The 19,237-nt window shown below is 35.0% G+C and overlaps 3 protein-coding genes across 3 annotated transcripts; all 3 read left to right on the forward strand.

Moving 5' to 3' along the window:
- The first annotated feature begins 1,365 nt into the window (after nucleotides 1-1,365).
- On the forward strand, nucleotides 1,366-3,704 carry LOC113301438 (S-adenosylmethionine decarboxylase proenzyme-like). The gene is made up of 4 exons (XM_026550215.1): nucleotides 1,366-1,561; nucleotides 1,797-1,946; nucleotides 2,043-2,059; nucleotides 2,268-3,704. The coding sequence occupies exons 2-4, from the start codon at nucleotides 1,812-1,814 to the stop codon at nucleotides 3,391-3,393; spliced, it is 1,278 nt and encodes a 425-aa protein (XP_026406000.1). The 5' UTR covers nucleotides 1,366-1,561; nucleotides 1,797-1,811; the 3' UTR covers nucleotides 3,394-3,704.
- Nucleotides 3,705-4,947: 1,243 nt separating this feature from the next.
- LOC113305644 lies at nucleotides 4,948-5,607 on the forward strand. Its single transcript, XM_026554659.1, has one exon. The coding sequence runs from the start codon at nucleotides 4,948-4,950 to the stop codon at nucleotides 5,605-5,607; it is 660 nt and encodes a 219-aa protein (XP_026410444.1).
- An 8,300-nt stretch (nucleotides 5,608-13,907) lies between these two features.
- Nucleotides 13,908-15,117, forward strand: LOC113305645. The gene is made up of 3 exons (XM_026554661.1): nucleotides 13,908-14,257; nucleotides 14,382-14,481; nucleotides 14,626-15,117. Exons 1-3 carry the CDS (start codon nucleotides 13,908-13,910, stop codon nucleotides 15,115-15,117), a joined length of 942 nt encoding a protein of 313 aa, XP_026410446.1.
- Nucleotides 15,118-19,237: the final 4,120 nt, after the last annotated feature.

Consider the following 19,237-nt stretch of genomic DNA (forward strand, 5'->3'; position numbering starts at 1 on the left):
AGTTACCTTTCACTTTTAATGCAGCAACTTAATGCAGCAACTTCAACATTTCTTTGACTAGCTTAACCCGTTTGTGGGTTCAAATGGCTTATAAGTTTCTGAAGCTGAGATCAGATATACAAGATGATAATGCTTCTTTTACTTTGACGATTATCAGAGTCCGTAGAGAGAGCATCTTCAAAGAGTCTTCTTGCCTGGTGCAACAGCTTTAGTTAGGGCTGCACAACGGGTAGGGTGGGTAGGATATGGCCTATACCCGCCACCCTACCCGTTTACTGGCGGTTAAGAAAATCTTTACCCGCCACCCTACCCGCCAAATAGTGGATAGAGTAGGATACGATTAAAAAACTGGCAGATAGGGTAGGGTTGGTGGGTATGGGTAGGGTATGTGCACCCCTACTAATAATCAAGTTTTGCTATTTGTCACACACTCGATTTTTAGCCCAAGATCCCCTGCAACACTAACATAATTAGTACACGAATTTATCTTTAACAGTCAAAACTATTGCAGTATGATGTTTACGTCAAAACTTGAACAAACTATAGTTGTTCAATACCAACAGGTCTGTTTCTTTGTTAATTTACTGAGGAAATCAAATTAGTTAAAGATTTCTCTCAAACACTCGATCAATCCTGTTCTTTAAAGTTGAGCTTTCTTCTTTCCTGCGAAGAAATAATGTGAGAGATCACTAACTTTCCTCTTCTCCTTTACTGGTGAGACACTGGAAAAAGACAGGAAGGATGAAACCAAATTACAATCCTTTATTGCCTTCCGGTAAAAAACTGGGGCTGTCAAAAACCACTTGAAAGTTAACTATGGTTCTTATCTCCTAGTTTAGTGACATCATAAACAGACATATGCTTAATCATGGTGCTGTTAGATCAAATACGCTCTAGCATTATTAGAGCAAAATATTTTCCATATGTTTGGCCCTTTAGGATTTTCTGAAATGGTACTTAAATCTGTAAAATTGGGATGGTTAGTTAAGAATCGGTGGAGTTACTCAGATTGGAAGATTGTATTTTGATTTTGAAAGATGTTATAATGGTTTCCGATTTCCACAATTCGCTCTATCTATGAATCATTTGGAGGTTTTCCTATGGAAAAAAAAAAAGTCACTACCTAAACTGTTTAATTTTCCATTAAATGCTAATATTTTCGGGTAAAAACATTAAATGGTTGATAAGCTAGGGTTTTAGTAATTAATAGAGAATCTTTAAGTCCTTTTTTTTTTGAAGATATCGAAGGATATTAATGTGAATACATGCGCCCATTAAAAGATAGCCAGTTGTAGAATTTGTGTGAGCCGCGTATACGCAATTCCTATCCCTAAATCCTTTGGTTTTCCCCTATAAATACTCTCTTCGTTCTCATCCATCCATCCATCAAAACAACAAAAAAAACCCAAGTTCTCTTTTCCATAAATTATTGTTCTCTCTACCCGTCTCAATTTTCCCCAACTCTGGTTTACGTTCCAAGATCAAAGCAAAAGAAATATCAAAGTGAAGGCAAACCGGAGTCATCTTGAACCAGTTACTTCCTCTAAAATATATTTGAATCGTAAGTCTCATAATCTTTTCAATCAGTTTATAGGGTTTTCTTTCGATCTTTTTGAATCTGGTCAAACCCGTCTTCAAATCAGATTTTCAATCGTGATTTTTTTTTTTTAAATTTTATTCTCGATTTAGGGTTGCTGAAATATCCCTTTTCGTGACTGATAAATGCGAAAATCATAGGTTCTCAATCGATTATCTAGGTTTGCTGATTTTAGTTTATGCTGTTAATCTTTGTGCAGATCGTGAATGTTTTAATGGAGTCGAAAGGTGGTAAAAAGTCTAGTAGTAGTAGTAGTTCTTTACAATACGAAGCACCCCTCGGATACTGCATTGAAGACATTCGACCAAACGGAGGAATTGAAAAGTTCAGATCTGCTGCATACTCAAACGTAAGATTCATAATCCCTCCTTGAAAATTTGATTTTATGATTGTTTTATTACAAGTTCCATTTCCTGATCTTTTTGTTGTATTATTTTGTATGCAGTGCGTGAGGAAACCATCCTGATAGGACCTTATATGTTTTCAAACGTAGAGTAGGATTTCCCTATTTCCAGTTTAATCTTCAATTCTGCAAAAAATTATCTTACAAATCATTTTCTCTGGCTTTCTTATTTTCTTCTTCTTCTTCAATAATCACACCAAGAAACAGTCTTTCTTCTTCCTCTACTTAATCTTTCTAAAAGCTTTCAATTTCAATCACAATGGGTGTCTACGCTAACCCACCATCTCCAATTGGTTTCGAAGGATTTGAAAAACGTCTTGAGATAACTTTCTCTGAAGCTCCAATTTTTGTTGATCCACAAGGACTCGGTCTCCGAGCCTTGACTCGTCCTCAGATTGATACAATCCTTGATGCTGCTAAGTGCACTATTGTCGATCAACTATCTAACTCAGAGTTTGACTCGTATGTTCTTTCTGAGTCGAGTCTTTTTATCTACCCACTGAAGATGATCATCAAAACTTGTGGAACTACTAAACTTCTGCTGGCGATTCCACCGATTCTTCAACTCGCTGAGTCACTCAGTCTATCTGTATTTTCAGTCAAATACTCTCGAGGAAGTTTCATTTTCCCTGGTGCCCAGCCTGCTCCTCACCGTAACTTTTCTGAAGAAGTAGCTGTTCTTAATGGGTATTTTGGTGATTTAACATCTGGTGGACTCGCTTATGTTCTCGGCGATCCAATGGTTCCAGACCGTAAGTGGCATATCTACTCAGCTTCTCATGACGTTGAAGAAGAAGAAGAAAAAACTAAAGAGTCCCCAGTAGTCACCCTTGAAATGTGCATGACTGGGTTGAACAAAGAATGTGCCTCTGTGTTCTTCAAGAAGTCCGCTGATTACACTGCCAAAGAAATGACTAATTTGTCTGGGATTAGTGAAATTTTACCTGAATCCAAGATCTGTGATTTTGATTTCGATCCTTGTGGGTATTCGATGAACGCCATTGATGGATCAGGATTATCGACCATTCATGTGACACCCGAAGATGGTTTTAGTTACGCCAGCTATGAAGCAATGCGATTTGACACCTCTCTAGTTGAGTTCAAACCATTGATCAAGAGAGTTCTGAAATGTTTCGGTCCATCTGAGTTCTCTATTGCTGTCACTTGTGACGGTGGTGTCGACACCTGGGGCCAAGAAGATGCGGTAGATGGATACTCATGCGAGAGTTCAGTGAAGCAAGAGTTGGCTGGTGGTACGTCTGTTGTGTACCGTTGCTTCAAAGCTGCCGAGAAAGAACGTGTTATTTCCGCTCCAATCAAGTCATTCATGTACTGCTGGGAAGATATCAAAGCTGTGGAGGAAATAGAGAGCTGTGCTGTTTCTGTGGTATAGGGTTTTGCTATTGCTGAAGCAGCCCTAGTTTGTGTCTTAAAAAAAATTCAAAGTCAGTCAAAGTTAGTGGCGAGTCAAGTCAAGAAATCTGTATTGTCTTTGTCAGTGTGAGGAGGGTGATCTAGTAATTCTTCCTATTATGGAAGGGTCGTTCCTTCTTGGGGTCTTTGTTATTTGTTTGTGTGTGGAGTCTATCTAGTTAATGTTGGATCTGGCGCTGTTTTGTCTCTATGGCAAGACAAGTGTTTGTTTTCCTCATTACTATTATAATAATAAATAAAAGTGGCTTTGAGTACGAGTTTTAATTAAAATTGTTGACTAGAATTTTTATTTTTCCATGTCGATCCCAATTCCCAAAGCTACCTGATTTATACGGGTTCTTATACCCGCTCTACTAAGTGTCTATGCCAGTCCATATAGGACAAAAAAATTATCATGTTGATTCTAATCATTGGCTCGATGGACTGATATCAGCTCTATCAGCCCGTATAAATCATGCAAAGCTAGGGTAAAGAACCAGTGACGAATGAATAAGCTAGGGTAAAGAACCAGTGACGAATGAATAAGCTAGGGTAAAGAACCAGTGACGAATGAATCTGAGTCAACCAGTGACGAATGAATCTGAGTCATGAACGTATTGGAATTGGTGTTCACCTTTCTAACGTATTGGAATTGGTGTTCACTTGGATCAGGTTTGCGTATTAGGTGGTGGTGGTTGCTAGGATTTCTTGGAACCAAACAAAATTAGATACGTCTCGTACTCTGTTTCTCGACTTCCTCGCCAGCACTTCTAGCCTATTTGACAAGTAGCAAACTGTAAGCAAACAACAAAACAAAAACGACCGCTTTTCTTTATTTTGGTGACCACCATTTTGATTTGTTTTTGGATTCAATAACCTTGTTTGCCATGATCACTAAACTTGTTTGGAGACTCTTAAATGAGCCTAAGCTCTATAAGTGTCTCAGCTCAAACCGTCTCAGCTCAAACCCAGGTATTCCGGTAAATCCTCAGCCTTGCCAAAGTCCCAACTAATAGTTCTTGGATTTGGGAATGTATAAATCAAGATGTCAAGCTAGTAGAACAAAAGTTCATTTGGGAAGTGGGAGATGATAACAAGATCAATATTTGGGAGGATAACTGGATCCCCAATTGAAAGAGAACCTCAATAACTTCAAAACTGCTGCTAACTCCTTTTTTTAACCCTAGTGAAGGATCTTATTGACCCTATCTCAAAAAAGTGGAATTCCTCTTTAATTCAGGATTTATTTCCTCGACATATTGCTAGTCGGATTTGTAACATTGGAATTACCTTAGATAAAAACTTAAATGCCAAATCAGATACCCTTAGATGGCTCCTTACAAACTCAGGAAAATTCACGGTTAAGTCCATGTATAACAAGCTAAATGAAAGAACTGTGAATCATTATAATTTAGGGCAACCCGACTCCTTCTGAAAAGGTCTATGGAACTTAAATACCTCTCAAAGAATTAAAATATTTATTTGGAAGTGCCTACAAAATGCAGTTTCTACTAACCTTAAATTATCCAAATTCATGAAGGATGTTTCTCATAACTGTACTTTTGGTTGTGTAGAAGACAAATCTATAGAACATCTCTTATTCCATTGTCCCTATGCCAATTTTGTTTGGGCATCTGAGCCTTCCCCATTAGATATAATCTTTGATAGATCCAAAAAGTTCTTAGATATTTGCAAAGATTGGTTAGGAAATGACAACCCAATTGTTCCTCTAGAAATCATTTTGACAAAAGTCTGGTTCATATGGAAAGAAAGATGTAACAGGTTATTTGAAAAGAAGCAGCAATCTTATACTCAACTAGCATTAGAAATACAAAGACATTTGAATTTCTGGTACAAAGATATCTATCAGAGTAAAGATACACCTATTAGTCTAAAGGAAAAACCTAGATGGTTAGCTCCTAGACATGCTCAAAAAAAGATTAACCTGGATGCAGCCTGGGCTTCAGCGAATGTACCAGCAGGCTTTTCTTTAATTCTCAGAAATGATGCAGGGAACTTCAATCAGGGCAGAGCAGGACCCATCTCAGCCACATCCCCAAAAGAAGCAGAAGCTTTAGGTTTCTTACAAGTAGCGGCTTGGGTAGTGGAGGAAGGAATAACAGATTTCAGTGTTGAAGGAGACTACAAGAACCTCTTCGATTACCTGAATGGGAAACCATCTCAAACCACTTAGTAAAATTAGAAGATTATGGATGAAGTAAAAAAAGAATTTTATCTCTGTCAAAACATTTTGGGTTTTTTTCATGTTCCTAGATTAGCAAACAATGTTGCCGATATTCTGGCTAAAGAGGCTAAACATCATTGTACTCTTGTTAACTGGAGGAATGTTCTTTCGTCTTGTATCGTGCAGGCCTTAGAAGTAGATAAATCTAATGTTAGGGTTGAGTCTCTTTTGCCCAATATTAGATGACTATGCTATTATTGATGTAAGGGTTACTAACTCCCTCAAGTTAGTCTTTTGGAACAAATTTTAACTTACAAAAAAAAAAACCTCGTTTTCGAAGAGGCTGATCAATAAGCTTTAACGGTCAATAACACGCTCGCCAATTTGATTAGCACAACAAATACTCGTATCATTTTTTTTGTTTTTGTTATTGCTACATGATTACATCCCTTTCGAAGTATGATTCATAAAGGAGATACCACTATTAGCGCGAATGATATCAAGTGAGCGATCCGACAGTCATGATCTGTTAATATTTTTTTGTCCTATATGGATTGATATTACTCCAAGTAATACTGGTATCTCCTTTATAAATCATTTTTTCGAAGGACCTAAAACACTGGTCGAATTACGTTCTTATTAATAGACTAGATTAGACGTAATTTCTAGTGGGGGCATCAAATCTTTTTCTTGTTGTTTCCTTATTATTTTTCAATTGATTAGGTCATCATTTATTAATCTACAACGCCCATCCACTACTCTTTTTCTTTGGGAATTTTGATAAACTGCCCCACTTCCAATTACCAGTTTAATAAGTTGACCCCGTTTTTTTCAACTTTTCAAAACTGCCCCTACAGTTTTCTTTTCCGTTCGGACCCATCAAAATTGGTCCATATTTATTTACCAAAGTCAAAAATTGGCTACAATTACATGTTTATCCTCTCAATCCTAAATACATACCAAAAACAAAAACATCTCAATCTATCTCTTTCTTTATCAACCTGCCTCCCCATCTCTGCAACTTCTCTTTCTCGCCCACTTATTCTTTTTTTTCAATTCCCGATCTCAAAAAATTACTGCATCTTCTTTGATTTCATCTATTGATAATCCTTTGATTGTAGTACCATTCGGAGTCTTCAGGGGAGAAAATAGAAGACATATTGACGGTCGGTTCCTGATTTGGTTCGATTGATGAGTCTCGACCTGTTAAGGTTTGTTTATGATGTAAATAGTGAAGTTGGGTTTGAAGGAAATCATGAGATCGAATAGCGGCTAAATCATAGATGGGGCTAGGGTTTTATTTTGATTTTGTTCTGTTGTTAGACAATAAGAAGAAGCAATAGGTTAAATTTCTAATTTTGATTTTGATTATGCTCTTAGACAATAAGAAGAAGCAATAATAAGATGAATGGATAGATTAATTGTTGGTTTGAGTCGATCATTGTTTGGCAACATGATGTTTGATAAATTTTAATTTTGTTCTTGTTAACATAGATGTACGATGATTAACATATCAAATTGGTACTGTTCCTTTGAAGTTATTTCAATTTACTATGATGGGTTTGTTTTGTTTGAAATTGAATTGATTAATTAAGGTTTGTGACTGTTAATTTACGGACTTCTTTTAATTAGGGTTCTTGAGAAATGTTTGGCAATTTATCTTATATCAACCTGTTTTGCTAATTCACGAAATGGGTAGAATTATTTTCATGATGTCTAAGGATTCTTCAATTTAAATTGGTTCAGTCTAAAGTTTGAGTCCTTAAATTGGTGATGTTGCAGTAACAGGAATTAGATGAAGGTATGTTGATACTTCTAATGGGTTGATAAATGAATGATTTGAGTTGTGAATTAGAGTTGTGCAGGTGAGAAGAAATACATGGCTGAAAATGGTCGCAATAATACCAGAATCAGACAAGACTATGCCTGATTAATTCTTCAGTGAGTCGACTCAGTGACTCGTTGAACCCTAACTTGCCGAATCAGCCTAATCCAGCCAAATTCTATTGAGGGCATTTTAGACTTTTATCAGGTGCCAGCTGGAACTTAACGGCCTTAACAAGTCGTTAGCCGTTTTTTGAATGAAATGATCAAAAAAAGGGGCATTTTTGAAAAGTTCTAAAAAACGGGGACACTTTTATTAGTATATTTTAAAACAGGGGCATTTTATCAAAATTACCTTTTTCTTTTCGTTTTTCTGAAGTTGAATTCGAAATGGACCTACAATTTTAACAAAATCAAAATTGACGAGCGAAAGGAGGTCATGTGAATTTGGTCCTTATTTTTTTCTACAAAATCTTATCACAACATGTATGTGCCGAGAAGGATCCGCCTAGACAGAGCGAATATTTCTTCATGCTTAAAGCATTCCTTTCTCTGTATAATTTCTTTTGTTGCTTGTTCCAAAATTGGATATCACTTAACAAGGACAAGTAAAGCAAGTGTTTGATAGGCAAAATTAAAATTTGTCCTTGTCCTTGACAATTTAGTTGTTAATTCAAATCAACGCAGACTTAACAAGATAAAGACCCAAAATTTAGTTAGAATTATTGATGACGATATTAGGAATCGTGCAAAGATGAATATACTGCTCGGCGGCAGGCTGTTTGAATTGTTTAAGAAAGTGGGTGCTAATTAGATCACCCATTCATCGTAATCACATTTCTCACCCCGAACTCATTTTCAGATAAACAAGTCAAGCCAAGAGCATATCCTATGGATAGTCTCCAAATAGAGACTAATTCTTCGTATGAAAGACTACTCGTCCAGATGAACAAGCGAATCTATTATGGGCAAATACAAAAAAAGACACTATACGGAAAACAATCTCCCGTTTAGTTAAAAAAAATTGGATTTTGGACCAGACGGGGACTGTCCCCCGTCCAAAAAAACAAAATCTTCTTAGACAGGGGACAATCCCCCGTCAACAAAGACACCTAAAAAAATTCTACATAGACGGGGGATAGTCCCCCGTCAAAAAGAAAAAAAACGAAAAAAAAAAGGTTTTAACGGGGACTGTCTCCCGTTTTGCACTAAAAGTTTCTTTTTTCTGACGGGGATAGTCTCCCGTCTAGTATGAAACTCTCAATTACTCGTTCGCCTGAACGAGTGTGTGGAAGGATTTGGGGGAAAAGTGGGTTAAAACCTACCCATAGGAGAGCCTAATTTGTTCAAATTGATAGTGCACTCTTTCATTTGAAAGGGCGACACTACCCATAGCCCTTGCTCTACTGAGACTACCTGCCTGCCTATCTCTCATTGTGGGCAATGGTGGCCTTTGAAAGTTGGTTCAATCAATGTTATATTTTTTAAGTCTTTTAATATACGGTCGACCCTGACTGCCTGACATGCTACCTCGCCTCCCTCTCGATGAGCGGATAATGCCATTATTCGTGAGCACTCATTGCACTTGCTGAGAACCTTGGATTGGCGGTCCACAACTCTATTATTATGATCCACGAGTATTCACTAAGGTGGGATCAGAATAGGAATGGGTGGTCATAAATAAAATCATATGAAAACCAGAGATTAGGCCCACGCTGAAAAAATTAGTGGCTGTGAAAGGATGTGACTGAATATTATTAGCTGGCTTTCAGAATATAGTACTTGCCGAAATACATCACTTGCTATTATGTGAACATTTCAGCTACTAAATTACAGGTTACAACACCAACAACAGATCATATATGCAACTTTGGAGTTTGGAGTTTACATACAAGTTGAAAAGTGAAGATCACGGTTTAGTCCAAACTGCCAAAAACAGTATTTTAATTTTCTCTTACTTTCTCTGTTTAAATGATGAGTACTTGAAGAGTCGAACTTGAACGATGTCCACATCTTTATGTTAGAATGAATCTTAGTTAAGTGGTGCTTGTCGTTTTAGGTATTAAAACCGTCTCATCCAAATTTCAAGTATTTGATCAACTGTACAGTTATTTTTAAGCATTGTCACTGGCACATCCTAGAATTTGAAATAAGAAACCTTTTCATTAATGAAAATTCGAGATTACAATGAGTTTAAGATCGAAAATAAAAGAATACAAAGTAACAAGAACATGTCGTAAAAGTACAATACCGAAAAATCCGACAAGAAAAAGAAAAGGATAACCGGAATAAGGCAAATACAAATATGAATAAGATCTGATTAAATTGGAAGTGGATGGTTTTTCTCGGAATTAACTTCCAACCATTTAGTTTCTTTTTCTTCTATTACAATAGGAAAATTCGAAGCCAAAAGTTAGGAAAGTTATACACAGGGGAGGGGAGGGCTTAAGACCACATGTATATAACTAGTTTTTTCTTTTTCTTTTTTTTTTCTTTTTTTTATAACTAGTAAAACCAGATGTGCGATGCACATGCTTGAATTTGATTCTTTTAACAACATCAACTTTGATATGATGGGAAATTTATTGGTTGGTCCTAGGTCCATATAGTTATTTATATTAGGGTCCAACTGGATTTTATCTTTATCCCAAGGTCCAAAGTTTTTTGAAACAAGGAAATGACTAATATACCCTATTACTAAATACATGTGAAACAACAGATTTCTCGGTATTCCATATATGTGTGATTTATAATCTAAAAAACAACTGCATGTCAAAGACAAGTAATGAGTCTATGAAAAACAAAATCAAAAACTTTTATTTCAATATTCCATATATATGCACTAGGGGATCAAACAAAAAAAAGTGATAAAACTATAAACAATAACAAAACCAAAGCAATATTTTTCAGTATTCCATATATGTACTGTTGATTCATAATCTAAAAAATCAATTGCATGTCAAAAACAAGTAATGAATCTATGAAAAATCAGAAGTGAAACACTTTTATTTGAGTATTTCATAAATGTACTTCTGGGTTATACAAAAAAAAGTGATAAAACTATATCCCACGATCCAACTTCTCCTTAAATTTCCCATACAAACACCACTTGCAAAAAAAAAGGTTGGGAGTTTTAACAAACTGCCACACTTCCAATTTCATGTTTAAGAAACTGCCACCGTTTTTTAAAAAGTTTATTAAATGGCACAACTGTTAGTGTTTCCGTCTGGACCCACCTAATTGGTCAAAAGTTCGCTGACCAGGTCAAGATTCTTACACCTGTCTATATATCGACGGCTCAAGATTAGCTTCATGAGATTACTACACGTGTAGTGTTTTAATTTACTATCCTATCCTTCACGGAAATGAAACCAAACCAAGTTTTTTGCTTTCTCATTTTTCATTTCGTTCTCTCCGTGTCTCTCTTTTCCAGCGGAGAAACTTAGGTTAGAGAAAACTAGGGTTCTACAAAGGGATTTGGTTTAGGTTGTGAATCTGAGTAAAGGGTTTCAGCAAAGTTCAAGATGAAGAAGAAGAAGAACGGGAAGAACAACCAGTTGTATGTTTTACTAAAACCCTAACTTCGTTATTCTCGATTTCTGAAGAAACCCATCTCTTTCTTCATCTTCTTTTTGTCTTCTTTTCATTTTGTTACTTAAATCGATGTTGTTGCATCTTAGGGTTTTGAATCGAAGCATGAGTTGATGTTTGGTTTGATTGTTTTCTGATTTTTCATTAGGGTTTGATTGTTTCAGTAAAGTTCATAGTGATTCGAAGCATGAGTTCAATTTCTGAAGTTTATTTTTAATTAGGGTTTGATTGTTTGATATGTAATGTAAGTAGGGCTTAAATTTTGGAATTTGTATGATTAGGGTTTAAATTGTTGGATTTCAGTGCTTAGAAATTTGTGGGTTTACTGAAGTTTATTTGTTTACTTATGATGCAGTGATGAAACATATTATCCATATAGAGACATCAACGTCTTGGTTATGGACAGTAATATGACTTTGTTCTTCCCTCACATGGATAGAGAAAAATTTGACCTCAAGGAATTTGAGCAGATGTTGCGTGTTAAGTTGCGCCTTTCTGAAAATGAAATTCCTAGTTTATATTGGATGATAGAACCATATTTGCCTGAGATTATGGATAGGAATGAGGACTTGTTTAAGTTCTGGGAGCATGCAGTACCTGATGATAAAGGATTTATATGTTTACATTTGAAGATATTAAATTCTGAATTCGGTAATGAAAATGACTTCATTGAGGCTGCAATGGAACAACCAGTGACAGTAATTGATGGAACTCCAAAGAAGTCCCATAAGAGGATTGCTAAAAAGCCAGTTTCAAAGGAAAAGTTTGTAAGGAGATCACCAGAAAAGAATGTAAGGAGATCACCAAGGTTGCAAGCTCAGTCAAAGTTTGAAAACTCAAATGGAGGAGTATCTAGGAAATTGTTTGTGGATCTGTTAAATGAAATGGAATCTCAGGGTTATTCTTGCGTTAGTCAAGCCAGTGTTGTGGGTTCTAGCAGTGTACCAATTCAAGTGACTGAAAACTTTAACCATGATTACTGGGTTGATTCAGTCAAGAATACTGATGCAGTGAACCAGATTGATGCAGTGAACAACAATGATGCAGGGGTCAGCAGTGATGATGATGAGGAGAATGTGGTGTTAGAGAACACTACTGTGGATGAATGTCACCCCATTGAAGACCCAAATGCTCCACCAATATATGATAGTGATGAAGAGGATGATATTGATTATGAAGATATTGTCAAGACATATAAAGTTGGAGATGGAAGTAGTCATTCAAGCAGCGGTGAAGAAGATGATGAAGAAGGTATTGAATTATTAACCCTTTGATGTTTATAACTTATTGTCTATTTCCCCTTTCTTTAAATGTACTAACACTTTGATGTTGTTTGTTAATTGCAGTTTCTAATGATGGTGGGAGTAATGATAATAATGATTGTCTTGAAGCAATAAATGATAAATATGTGAAAGCGAAGTGATGAAGAAGAAGAACCCTTATTCCCTGTAGAAGAAGAGGTGGCTCCTGTTGATCCTACAAAGATTGAGGTAAAGTATGCTTTTAATAACAAGAAGGCATTTAAGAAACATCTTAGGGGTTACTGTGTAAAAAATAATTATCAGTACATTGTTTACAAGAGTGATAAAACTAGATTAAGAGTCAGATGTAGGTTTAGGGAAGAGTATGGATGTCAATGGTTTGTAAATGCTAGCATAAAAAGTCATGAGCCTACTTTCATTGTTAGGAAGGTTAATCTAGAACATACTTGTGTTGGAAATCCAAAGAGTTTTAACAGATCTGCCAATCCTGAATTTGTAAAAGAAGTGGTACATGAGAAGTTAAAGGAGACAGCTGGGGCCTTAATTCCAAAGCCTAGACATATAGAAAGAGACTTTTTTGTTACTCATAACATAGATATACCATATATTTGTGCATCGAAAGCAAGAAATCTTCTTTTAGAAGATCTGTTTGGTAATTATGATGACAGCTACAAGGATGTACCCATCTTTTGTGCAATGGTGGCTCATACTAATCCAGGGTCAGTTGCTAAATACAGTTATCGAAAAAAAGGTAACATTATGTTCAGTACATCTTATTTATGCTCTTCCCTTTATTTATTTGTAAGTTATGCTCAGTTAGTTACATAGTTTGGTTACTTAAAGTGCAGATAAGGCATTCATGAGCATGACTATTTCATTTGCTGCACCAATGAGAGGATTTCAGAAAGCAGGAAGACCAGTCATAGGGTTAGATGCATGCCATCTAACTGGAAAGCGTGGTGGTGTTCTAATGGCTGCAACAACACTTGATGGTCAGAATAATCTTGTGCCTTTAGGCAGAATAATCTTGTGCCTTTAAGCGTGGTGGTGAAACTAAGGAGTAATGGACTGGGTTCCTCAAGGATTTGGCTCCAGCAATCAATGCACATCATGCTGGCAGAATTACCTTTATTTCCGATAGGCAGAAAGGCTTGTTGGAAGCTGTTCCTAAGGTTTTCCCTGGTGCAAGAATTAGATATTGTTTCAGGTATGTGTTTTTTTACAGTAGTTTACATTGTATATGTGTTTTTTATTGGTTCAAGAACTTGAAGAAGTACTAACTATTTATTTGCATATGCAGGCACTTATACAAGAACTTCAAGAAATACTACAAGGCACCAACCTTGCACAGCTCATTGTGGAACGCATGCAAAGCATACAAAGTAAAGCATTTTCAGGTTTGTGCCTCTTTTGTTAAAATCCAATATGTTTCTTGATTGTTAGTTTGTAGGTTATATATAAAATTGTGATTGTTTTGCAATGTAGGAGCACTTTGACAGTATATGCAAAGAAAATGCTGATGCTGGTGAATATCTTAGGAAAGAAGATCCAAGTACTTGGTCTAGGGCCTATTTTGATCCCCTTAGCTGTTGTGAGCATATGAATAACAATTTCTCTGAATCTTTTAATTCCATGGCTTCTAATGTGAGAGATAAACCTATAATCCAACTAGGCATGATGTATGGTCAGTTAGTCATGGGTTTGTTATTTAAGAGAAGGGAAGAATCTGCTAAGTGGAATGAAAATGGTTTGGTCCTTGCTGCTGTTAAATTGATAAATAAGATGCTTGACTTGGTTGGAAAGTTTGATACAGAAGGCAGTGTGGTTGGACAAGTTTATTTGGTAACTAATGAGATCACCAAGAAAATATTCACAGTGAATATTATAGACAAACAATGCACTTGTTTGCAATGTCAGCTAAGGGGATTCCCTTGTCAACATGTTGTATGTGCATTGAAACTGCTGAGGCCAAACTGGAAAGAGTAAGTGGTTTGTATTATTCGATTACTTTTTTTGTATTATTCATTTACTTTTGTTTTTGTAAGTGGTTTGTATTATTTATTGTTCCTTGTACACTGACACACCTTTGTTTTATTGATTGAACAGTTATTGTGCTCCTTACTATTCTGTGGAGTATTATAGGACCACATATGCAAATGATGTCACACCCTTAGAAGACATAACTGGATGGTTATGGGAAGATAAGGTAGATTTATAAACTTTATTGAAAGTTGTGCATTTACTTTTCAAGATATTGGTTTTTTATTTTTCTCTTTTCCCTATTTAAGAATCAAACCCTTTAGGGTTTCATTACTTTAACTTTCTCATTTGTTTTCTCTTCTTCTGGCAGGAAACCATGAACGTCAACGTAAACCCTCCTCCTTATCAGAGAAAAACTGGAAGACCAGCAAAGAAGAGGAAGAGAAGTTATGATGAACCTGAAACTGTGGTGAAGAAAAGGAAGTGTGGAAAATGTGGATCTATTGCTGGCCACAACAAGAGAACCTGTGCTGGTGGTGATGTTGGTAAAAACCAAACTGGATTCAAACCAAGCACTGAGTATGATGCTGCAAACTGCACCTTCACACAGAGAGATCAGCCTGAAAGTAGCACTGCAAGGGGTAAAGCCAAGGTGAACAGATCCAGAGGTACATCATTTTTTGTTGGTGAGTCATCTGCAGGACCTAGCACTCAAGTAAGACCAGTAGCAGGACCTAACACTCATGGATCTACACAAGATAATCAAAATTTCAGTCAGAATTTTGCTGGTATTGGATCTGTCAGTCAACATCTTTCTGTCACAAAGGGAAAGCAAACCAAGGCTAAGAAGACTAGGAAGTAGAAGTGTGTGTGCTTTATTGTTTGTTTTAGATATGTTTTGGACAAGTATCTAATTGATGGTTAGTTTTTTTGGTTGCTTTAGACACTGATTCTGGTATGGACATGTATATGTACCAGAAATCAGTTTTATTTTGATGGGATAATCTTGCTTTATGAATGAAAATGATATTAGTTAGAACTAATTTTTAGATTACATGTTAATTGTCTTTTCAAGTTAATTTTTACATATTCTCAGATGCATTTCTGATTTGCATTGTTCTTTGTAGCATTCTTGTTTATGCAGTGGATAACTCGTTCCAGGTTAAGTCGTTTTCTTCACTGCACCGAGTCGCGAGTTAACTCTCTGCTCAATCACTGGCTAACTCGTTCCAGTTACTGATTCAGGGGCTTTAATGTCATTTTACGCTGCTGATTTAATGCCACATATGCACTAACGGATACTAACGCCAGTTAACTGTTTTCTCAAAAAAACGTGACGGAAAAAGTCAAGAGTGTGGCATTTAATAAACTTTGAAAAAAACGGTGGCATTTTCTTAAACATGAAATAGGAAGTGTGGCACTTTATTAAAATCCCCAAAAAGGTTCAACATTTATTAGGCTATAATATTCGGAAATCGACTTCACAGACAGCAAAATCAAATCAAAGCAGTATTTTTCAGTATGCCATATATGTACTGCTGATTCATAATCAAAAATAAATTTCCCTAATCAAAAATAAGTAATGAATCTATGGGGAAAAAAAGAATTGCACACTTTTATTTCAGTATTCTATATATGTACTTCTGCATCAAACAAAAAAAGTGGCAAAACTATAAAAAAAAATCAAAGCAATATTCTTCGGTATGGCATATATGTATTGCGGTATTTTTCAGTATGCAATATATGTACTTCTGAAACTCTTGTATTTCAACATTCCATATACGTACTTCTGGATAAAACAAAACATAAAAAAAGCAATAAAACTATGAAAATTAACAAAATTTCAGTATGCCATATATGTACTGCAGTATATTTCAGTATGCCATATACGTACTTCTGAGAAACTTTTATTTTAGTATTCCATATATGTACATCTGGATCAAACAAAAAAAGCGAGAAAACTATAAAAAATAACAAAATCAAAAGCAATATTTTTCAGTATGACGTGTATGTACTTCTGAAACACTTTTATTTCAGTATTCCATATATGTACTTCTGGGTCGAACAAGAAAAATCTCCAAAACTATAAAAAATAACAAAATTAAAGAATTATTTGTCAGTACACCATATATGTATTGTTGATTCATAGTCTAAAAATCGACTGCATATGAAAAGCAAGTGATGAATCTATAGAAAAACAAAATCAAAACACTTTTGTTTTAGTATTCCATATATGTACTTCTGGATCGAACAAGAAAGATCTCAAGAACTATAAAAATAACAAATTAAAGCATTATTTTTCAGTACGCCATATATGTATTGTTGATTCATAATCTAAAAATGAGTTGCATGTTTAAAAAAAGTAATGAATCTATTAAAAAACAGAATCGAAACACTTATGTTTCAGTATATGAAATATCTACTTTTGGATCAAACAAGAAAGATCTCCAAAACTACAAAAATAACAAAACTAAAGCATTATTTTTCAGTACGCCATATATGTACTGCTGATTCATAATCTAAAAATCAGCTGCATGTGAGAAACAATCAACGAATCTACGAAAAAACAGAATCGAAACACTTTATTTCAATATTCCATATACATACTTCGGAATCAAATAAAAAAAAAGTCTCCAAAACTAGGTTTCCGTCAGTACTGCATACACGTACTGTTAGTTCGTATACAAAAACACACTGAAACAAATCTAAAACCAACAAAATGAAACTGGACTAATCAAATCTATCAATGAAATCAACGAAAAACGAAATAATAGATAGAACATCGAAATCGAACTTCCAAAAATACATAAACACACATCACAAAAATCTATATATAATAGATAGAACATCATAAGGGGACTACCAAAAAACAAAATAAGAAAGTGAAAACGTCATGAAATCAATCAAATATTCATGAATCGGTTGAAAAAAAAAACAAAAACAAAAAAGAATCGGAGATAAGATTACATAACATACCTGCAAACCACAAAACGAACTTCAGAACCCTAGTTTTGGAGAGGTGATTTAAGAGCAGTAGTAGAGAAGGAGGAGAGAGAAGAAAACATATCTGATTATGCTGAAAAGGAAAATGACTGGCTTATATATCTTCTACCATATAAGGTTATTTAAGGCATTTTAAAAATTGAAGCCCGGTTCCCGCACGTGTATTGGACCAGGGGATAAGAATTTGGGTCCAATTTTTTTTTTTACGTTTTATTATGGACCTCCGGTATGAACCTCTTAATGGGTGGACCTGCCATTAACTAGGACCACTATATTAGTACCTATTGGTAATTCCTACAGATAGTAATGAAAAAAAAATTTCTTAAAATAAAATTTTAATATTCTTATTTGTATTCATTACGTAGATAATTCAAAGAGCTTTCCAAACATACTAATTTGTAAAAATAGGATGTCTATTTTGAAAGATATTTAAATTCTTAGATCTATTTTTAAAACAATGGCATTCCTGTGAATATACAAACATTGATTCAATGTACATTTTCACCCTTGAATACATATATATAGTAGTGGTTGATATTTAAGGTCATATTAGTACTATCAGGGTGACACCAAGCAATTTTGTCTTTTTGTGACCAACTAAAAAGGAAGGCTTCACCAAAAAGGGGTATTTGCTTTATTATAGTACTACCTCCGTCCACTATTAGTTGACCTACTTTATAACTAAATTACTCCCTCCGTTTCATTTTACTTGATGTTGTAGAGTTTTTCACGCAGATTAAGAAATAACATAGAGAGTAATTTTTTTTCTTCCGAATTTACCCATATTAATAGCTTTCTAAAAATTTAAAGTACCGGGTTTTTAGTTTCTATATTTAGTGTAACTTACGAATCCCGTTGTAATTTACTTGGGATGGAGTACTAATCCTCCATGGAGTTGATTTAAAAATTAGATTAATTATCTATTTACTGATTTCAATGAAAATTAATGGTATGGTAATGATTCCAAAGCAAGGATAAATTAGTGAGAATTTGGGAAAAAATATCTAAACACTCATCTATTTTGGAACATAAAAAACCCCTAAAACATCAAGTAAAATGGAACTGAGGGAGTATAAAGTAGGTCAACTAATAGTGGGACGGAGGGAGTATAAGATAAGATAAGATAAGATGAATACCAACAACAACAAAAAAAAATATAGGAAACTTTATATATTGATTTGGATTAGGTCAGGGACGAAATCAGGATTTTAAGTTCGGGTGGGCTAAAGAAAAATTTCATGAATTCTCACTTGCAAAAAGGAGAACAAAAAAATACCTGAAATGAGCAGAGTGTGCAACACACTATCTTTCTCTTGAAGCATAACACATTGAATCAAATCTGTTCATACAACATGTCCAAGACTTCATATTTCAATTTCAGGCTGAATATTCAAAAAATAAAATAAAAATTGATTTTTGTAGATGGGAGATTTACCTGCAAACTGCTATGAGATTTTCCACAAAGAATAAAGGTAACTAAGCTTAGTTTATCATTCCATCCCCGAGAATTTCAAGTCATTTTCAGCTTCAAACACAAAATTAGCTAAATACACTCACTTATATAACTACTAAGAATACATTCACTAATATAAAAAATCATAATGATTGTTGTTAGAGCATAGCTCGGTTGACAAACCAAGAAGTCTTACTAATATGAAAAAGGCAATTCTAAGGTTGGTAACCTACGCCAAAGTAATAACTGTGGTAGATCCTGTAGGAATTTATCATGCGTAATGACCCCTAAAAAACATAGAAAGAAAAATAATAAAAAAACACGAATAATTCAACATCTTTTTTTAAATTATGCAAAAACAAAAATCACAATTATAAAGGAATACATGTAGTAAACAGATGGACGGTCTTTAAGGGAAAGGTGTGGAAAGTGAGGTTGAAGTTAGGATGTTATGAAAGTTCCTTAATTCAACTATTTGGCCTCTTATGTGTTCCAGAGTCCAGTGTTATGTTCTACCATAAGCCCC

Source organism: Papaver somniferum, chromosome 8, assembly GCF_003573695.1.
Source record: "Papaver somniferum cultivar HN1 chromosome 8, ASM357369v1, whole genome shotgun sequence".
Lineage (NCBI taxonomy): Eukaryota > Viridiplantae > Streptophyta > Magnoliopsida > Ranunculales > Papaveraceae > Papaver > Papaver somniferum.